This window comes from Coregonus clupeaformis, chromosome 19 (assembly GCF_020615455.1).
Source record: "Coregonus clupeaformis isolate EN_2021a chromosome 19, ASM2061545v1, whole genome shotgun sequence".
In the NCBI taxonomy this organism is placed as follows: Eukaryota; Metazoa; Chordata; class Actinopteri; order Salmoniformes; family Salmonidae; genus Coregonus; species Coregonus clupeaformis.
The window spans coordinates 3,636,161-3,643,643 of NC_059210.1; the positions used below are offsets into that span (position 1 = coordinate 3,636,161).

The following is a 7,483-nucleotide window of genomic DNA, read 5'->3' on the forward strand; positions in this document are numbered from 1 at the left end:
AGTTACACAAACTGAAAGGGTGGTTTAATGAAGCGAGGGAGAGAGATCAGAACACTTACATGGTTGCAGTCAGCAGCGATCTCCGTTTCCTGGAGAGAGATAAGAGATAAGACAGTCAAACTATGATCATAACCATAAAGAATATAACTTGCAGCCTATTCGCTGCTGCTTTTTCAAAGCCTGTCAGATACTCTAGTGAGTGTGATTGGCTCTACTGAGTGTAATTTGCTCAATATTAGGAGTTGAGAAATAACGTTGACATCATTAGAAAGAAGATATTCTCCTATTTTCTATGTTGTTGGTAGCGATATTCATAAAAACATTAAGATCACTTATTTATTTTTGTATCTTAATTGATCGCTACACAGAATTTTCTCTTCTTTTCTTTCCACGTATTATTTTATTTATATTTTCACAGACCCCCTACAGTAGAGGTCTGCAGACCGCAGGGTTGAATAACCCTGTTATGAACTCCGAATGGCGCAGTGGTCTAAGGCTCTGTCGCAGCCGGCCGCGACCGGGTCCAGCGTCAACCAAGGTAGGGGAGGGTTTGGCCGGCAGGGATGTGGGTTCGTTTCACACGGGGGGCCAGTATGCAAAAAAAATTATACATGTATGCATTCACTAACTGTAAGTGACTCTGGATAAGAGCGTCTGCTAAATGACTAAAATGTAAATGTAAATGAACGTATCGTTTAATTTATCGTTATAATTCAGTCAATTTATCATGATATGGATTTGTGTCCATATTGCCCAGCTCTACTAAGCCACACTGATTTATGGATGGGATAGATGAGCTGCCAGGACACTCTGTGTATCCATACTAAACACCTAGGCTACATTTACATTTACATTTGACATTTTAGTCATAGGAATACCGTATTGCCCCTTTACCAATGCACCCAGAGCTTCTCTGTGCTGTTTAATTCCAATCTACAAAGTCTGTCACATTAGGGCTAAGGACTTCAATCTTGGGAAAAAGTCATTAAGCAAAGCCATGGTCAGTGTTTTGTGTGGGACCAACAGGCAAAAATCTCAATTAAAGATGAACTGTTGAACTTTGTATAATTTTAGCCAGTAGTTTTGAAAGTAGAGCTCACGAGCCAAAAGTGGTCTCCGAAAATTGCGTACTACGTCACAGACTTGAACACAGCGCGCGACACGGTTAGCTATTGTGGCTGGGACCGCGGATTGTCCCGGGCTTGTGGCTGTCTAGATCCCTGCTGTTTGTTGTTGTTTTCAATCTTCCTTGCGACCTGCCCTGTCTGGAACTGTAGGAGTAACAGCGTAACCTACGTTGTTGACTGTAAGGGCAGGTCGCTGCGACAGAGCCTTAGACCACTGCGCCATTCGGAGTTCATAACAGGGTTATTCAACCCTGCGGTCTGCAGACCTCTACTGTAGGGGGTCTGTGAAAATATAAATAAAATAATACGTGGAAAGAAAAGAAGAGAAAATTCTGTGTAGCGATCAATTAAGATACAAAAATAAATAAGTGATCTTAATGTTTTTATGAATATCGCTATGTAAACTTCTGAGCCATTGGAATTGTGATACAGTGAATTATAAGTGAAATAATCTGTCTGTATACAATTGTTGGAAAAATTACTTGTGTCATGCACAAAGTAGATGTCCTAACCGACTTGACAAAACTATAGTTTGTTAACAAGACATTTGTGGAGTGGTTGAAAAACGAGTTTTAATGACTCCAAGCTAAGCGTATGTAAACTTCCGACTTCAACTGTATATACTGAGATCATGTGACAATTAGATTGCACACAGCTGGACTTCATTTAACTAATTATGGGACTTCTGGAGGTAATTGGTTGCACCAGATCTTATTTAGGGGCTTCATTGCAAAGGGGGTGAATACATATGCACGCACCACTTTTCCGTTATTTATTTTTTTGAAACAAGTTTCATTTCACGTCACCAATTTGGACTATTTTGTGTATGTCCATTTCATGAAATCCAAATAAAAATCAATTTAAATGACAGGTTGTAATGCAACAAAATAGGAAAAACGCCAAGGGGGCTGAATACTTTTGCAAGGCACTGTATAATGCACAATGTCTCAGGAAAGTCTGGGTTGGCAAATCAGTATAGAAAACAACCTGCAGGCCAGCAACCTGAACCTACAGGGTGTGGTGAAAACATTTGCACACAAAAATACAAGGCGACAAAGTTGCATAGTATAGATACTATAGGCCTCTATGTAGAAAAAAAAGAAATGGAAAGTCTGTCTGTGCTTCTCTAAGAGAAAAAGAGAGACATACAGTGCATTCGGAAAGTATTCAAACCCCTTGACTTTTTTCACATTTTTTACATTATTATAAAATTAAATAAAAAATCCTCTTCAATCTACACACAATACCCCATAACAACAAAGCATTTTTTTTTTTTTTTTTTTGCAAAATCATTCAAAATAATACAGGATTAACTTCATTACATAAGTCTTCAGACCCTTTTCTATGAGACTCGAAATTGAGCTCAGGTGCATCCTGTTTCCATTGATTATCCTTGAGATGATTCCACAACTTGATTGGAGTCCACCTGTGGTAAATTCAATTGATTGGAAATTATTTGGAAAGGAACACACCTGTCTACATATGGTCCCACAGTTGACAGTGCATGTCAGAGCAAAAACCAAGCCATGAGGTAAAAGGAATTGTCCGTAGAGCGCCAAGACAGAATTGTGTCGAGGCACAAATCTGGGGAAGGGTACCAAAAAATGTCTGCAGCATTGAAGATCCCCAAGAACACAGTGGCCTCATATCATTCTTAAATGGAAGAAGTTTGGAACCACCAAGACTCTTCCTAGAGCTGGCAGCCTGGCCAAACTGAGCGATCGGGGGAGAAGGGCCTTGGTCAGGGAGTGGCCCAGCCAGAGGCCGGACTTGAACCCGATCAAACATCTCTGGAGAGACCTGAAAATATCTGTGCAGGGATGCTCCACATCCAACCTGAAAAGGCTTGAGAGGATCTGCAGAGAAGAATGTGAGAAACTCCAAAAAAAAGAGGTGTGCCAAGCTTGTAGCATCATACCCAAGAAGACTCGAGGCTGTAATCTCTGCCAAAGGTGCTTCAACAAAGTACTGAGTAAAGGGTCTGAATACTTATGTAAATGTGATATTTCAGGAATGTTTGTTTTTTTCTCCTTCATATATTTGCAAACATTAATAAAAAAACGTTTTTGCTTTGTCATTATGGGGTATTGTGTGTAGATTGATGAGGGGGAAAAAACAATTTAATCCACTTTAGAATAAGGCTGTAACGTAAAAGAAATGTGGAAAAAATCAAGGGGTCTGAATACTTTCCGAATGCAGCATTGAGGACTTCAGGAGATCAGGGGAGTCTCAAGTTGGACTTTTTTCCCCCATTGTTACTTTATTTGAAAAGTTTATAAATAGCAGCTAAATATGGTATATAGCTACACACTGAGTGTACAAAACATTTAGAACACCTGCTCTTTCCATGACAGACTGGCCAGGTGACTCCAGGTGAACGCTATGATCCCTTATTGATGTCACTTGTTAAATCTACTTCAATCAATGTAGATGAAGGGGAAGAGACAGGATAAAGAAGGATTGTTAAGCCTGGAGACAATTGAGACATGGATTGTGTGTGTGCCCTTCAGACGGTGAATTGGCAAGACAAAAGACAAGTGCCTTTGAACAGGGTATGGTAGTGCATCAAATCTTATTGAAATGCATCAATTTGTTCCCCTAGTAAAGCTGAATCACACCGAATGGTTTCAAACTAAAACGTATCGTTCCTGTATCGTATCGGAGCCCAAGTATCTAGATGCGTATCGACTCGGTCATGAATATGAGATTAATATATAACTAGTGACCATCAACCCGCACGACCTTGAGTGTCACAAATAGAACACTAGAAGTCCTGTGTATTACAGAAAGGGGAAGTATATAAATACACTAAACATTGTGTGACACTCTAAACTGAATATGAACTTCAACTTTATTGATCTTAAATCTCTATTACATGGGCAGGGCTAAGCTGACCTTTGTTACAAGGAGCACGTACACTGAGTACACAAAACATTAAGAACCTGCTCTTTCCATGACAGACTAACCAGGTGAATCCTGGTGAAAGCTATGATCCCTTATTGATGTCACTTGTTAAATCCACTTTAATCAGTGTAGATGAAGGGGAGGAGACAGGTTAAAGAAAGATTTTTAAGCCTTGAGACATGGATTGTGTATGTGTGCCATTCGGAGTGTGAATGGGAAAGACAAAAGATTTAAGTGCCTGTGTCAAAAACTGCAACACTGCTGGGTTTTTCACACTCAACAGTTTCCCGTATATATCAAGAATGGTCCACCACCCAAAGGACATCTAGCCAACTTGACACAACTGTGGGAATCATTGGTGTCAACATGGACCAGCAACCCTGTGGAACCCTTTCGACACCTTGTAGAGTCCATGCCCAGACGAATTGAGGCTGTTCTGGGGGCAAAGGGGGTAGGGGTTCCTAATGTTTGATACATTCAGTGTATATGCACCTACACTATATATACAAAGGTATGTGGACACCCCTTCAAATTAGTGGATTCAGCTATTTCAGCCACACCCGTTGCTGACAGGTGTATACAATTGAGCACACAGCCATGCAATCTACATAGACAAATATTGGCAGTAGAATGGCCTTAATGAAGAGCTCAGTGACTTTCAACGTGGCATTGTCATAGGATGACACCTTTTCAACAAGTCAGTTTGTAAAATGTCAGCCCTGCTAGCGCTGCCCCGGTCAAACTGTAAGTGCTGTTATTGTAAAGTGGAAACGTCTAGGAGCAACAACGGCTCAGCTGAGTGCTGAAGCGCGTAAAAATTGTCTGTACTCGGTTGCAACACTCACTACCGAGTTCCAAACTGCCTCTGGAAGCAACGTCAGCACAAGAGCTGTTCGTCGGGAGCTTCATGAAATGGGTTTCCATGGCCGAGCAGCCACACACAAGCCTAAGATCACCATGCGCAATGCCAAGCGTCGGCTGGAGTGGTGTAAAGCTCGTTGCCATTGGACTCTGGAGCAGTGGAAACGCGTTCTCTGGAGTGATTAATCACATCACTATCTGGCAGTCCAACAGATGAACATTTTACTCACATACTGGTATGCACATAAATATTTTGCTGTGCGACCTGGAATTAACCTTGCTCTGCACAAAACTGCAGTGTGAAATGAAATGTCAACACCACATTTCCTACAGTGATTAAGGCTGGATGTCAACATTTAGGCCTATTTGCTGTAAACAAAAAAGCAGTTGTCAGGATCAATGAAAAGCTATTGCATTATAGGGCCAATAATATCCTTTTGGGATTATACTTTTAACAAAACTATGAGCTTACAATGCATGTTTAGCTCTATTGAGACTATAAATAGCAATGAAACTCTTCAACCTGAGAGACATTGCAAAAATCCATCAAATTCCCCCAGAAAAGCTTTTTCAACACAGAACTCTAGAGGACTTTCAGAACTAAACGAACCAAGCCATGATTCCTGAAAGTAAAGCCACACTGCCATGGCCTCCCCCCTACTCTGTGAATGGACCAAGTAAACAAAACCACAACTACCATGGAGACTGGCAGTGAGCAGCAGCCTGGAGACAGGGAAATTGCTGTGTGCCTCTCTAAACCTACCCACACCAAAAGAGCTGAGCCAAGACGACTGACAGCCACCCCAATTAACATGCCACTGAAATCTGGTGAAAATAAATTAAGTAATAATCATCAGCATTATACAATGAAGAGAGAAACCACCAGTCATAAACAGAGGACAAGCTCCTCACCAAACTAAATGAACACCAACCCCCGCTCTAAACTACAATAGATAGACTCTAGACTAGAGTATGTCTACAGAATTACTAACAATCAAGGAAAACAAACCAAAAAGTGACTGCTCATTACTCTCAGACCACTGCAGGTACTAGCCCCTTGAGCTAACAGGGCCATTGCCTTGAGACTCAGGCTGCAAACACCTGATTAGGATAGACTGTCTCACATCAGTCTAGCTTTCTGGCCCCAGGCAGAGGTGGCCCCTCACCACATATTACTGGAGAGAAAGGCCATTCCCAAGCCTTTCCATAACCATTGGCTGGAAGTTTACAAAATGTCACTGAATCTACACATCTCCTCCTACATCCTTCTATCCTTCCTCTGAAAAGGACATTGCTGGAAATGTTGGCTCTGATAGGTAGTAAATATAGGACGGCAAATGTTAGACCAGGAATGGTCATGACTCACAACATATCATTAGAGGCTCAAGCTAGCCATTGCTAGTTTAATAAAGGTCATCATAGTTAGTTTGGCACATCTGTAGGTATTAACGTTACAGTAGCTGCCTAGCTAGTTAGTTAGCTAGCTAAACTGATGATGACTTCACTTTACTAACGTTACCACGGTCCTAAATGGCTGGTAAAAAAAGTGGCACTATTTTCAGTGGCTATATTCCTCGAATGATGAAGCTCTCAAAACATATTGAATAATCAATTGCAATACCCTATATCCTCTTTTTGCAACCCAACCAGCGAGATAGTTAATGTTAGCTAAGTAGCCAACTAGCTAATAGTTAGCATCGGCTAGTAGTTAGCTAGCTAACGTTAACTGAATAACGTTACAGCTAGCTTGAGTAAAGCCAAGGCACACCCAAGTTTTAGTCGGGCCACAATATCGCCCACACTCCAACATACCTCTTTCCTATCCTGGAGGCACTCAAGCACAGCCAGGTTATTGTTCCAGGAATGTTTCGGACAAAGCCTGGTCAAGTCCTCCCGACAAGCCCCCTCTTCCGCCAGCTTCCAGCCGCTAGTGCGTCTACGAAGTGGCAGGGCCGCGAGTACTTGAGCTCCATTTACAGCAGCCGGTGCTCCGCCTTGATTTTGAGCCGGGATATCAACACTAACTGCAGGCTTGGCGAGTCCATTAATCGCAGATTTCTGTCCTCGAATCGGATGCACATACAAAAAGAAAGACATCAAAAGCAGGAGAAGAGGAACACGTCTACAAGCCGCCATCTTCGGATAACTAGCCAGCTAGGATTGCTAGCTGCAAATTACGACTACAGTGAGGGGACGTTTTCGTGCATACGTCGGCGTGTGCGTTGTTGGCAATCTCAGTCATAGATCTACATTTACTAGACTGAAAATCTAACTGAGAAAACAGAGACGGTCTGCTTCGTTACTGTTTCTCTGTAATAACTTCAAAGACAATGGATCACCATCAATCACCCTTTTACTTGCAATGAATAAACACAGTTGGGAATCTAGACCACTAATACATTTTCATTAGCCATCTCTATGGGGAAATCTAGCACTTTTGTTTCCATTATCCGACTCCTGTCGGCTCTCATTTGTTCCTGACAACCCCTGTACTGATACGGATAATTCGCCTATGAAAATACCAAATCATTGATTACTGATCTCTAAAATATAGTTCTAGTCAGAATGCAGACACGGTTGTAAACACATTT

General features: G+C 41.6%; 1 protein-coding gene across 2 annotated transcripts in view; it reads right to left on the reverse strand.

The window, feature by feature from the left end:
- Nucleotides 1–7,098, reverse strand: part of LOC121531707 (Golgi apparatus protein 1-like) — a 32,880-nt gene extending 25,782 nt beyond the window's left edge. The window contains exons 1-2 of one of the 2 annotated variants that reach the window (XM_041837093.1): nt 6,705–7,098; nt 60–89 (exon numbers count right to left, since the gene is read on the reverse strand). In XM_041837093.1, the coding sequence (XP_041693027.1) occupies nt 60–89; nt 6,705–7,028 (354 nt within the window). In that variant the 5' untranslated portion in view covers nt 7,029–7,098. The remainder of the gene's footprint in view (nt 1–59; nt 90–6,704) is intronic. The other variant, XM_041837094.1, reaches the window with a different exon arrangement.
- Nucleotides 7,099–7,483: the final 385 nt, after the last annotated feature.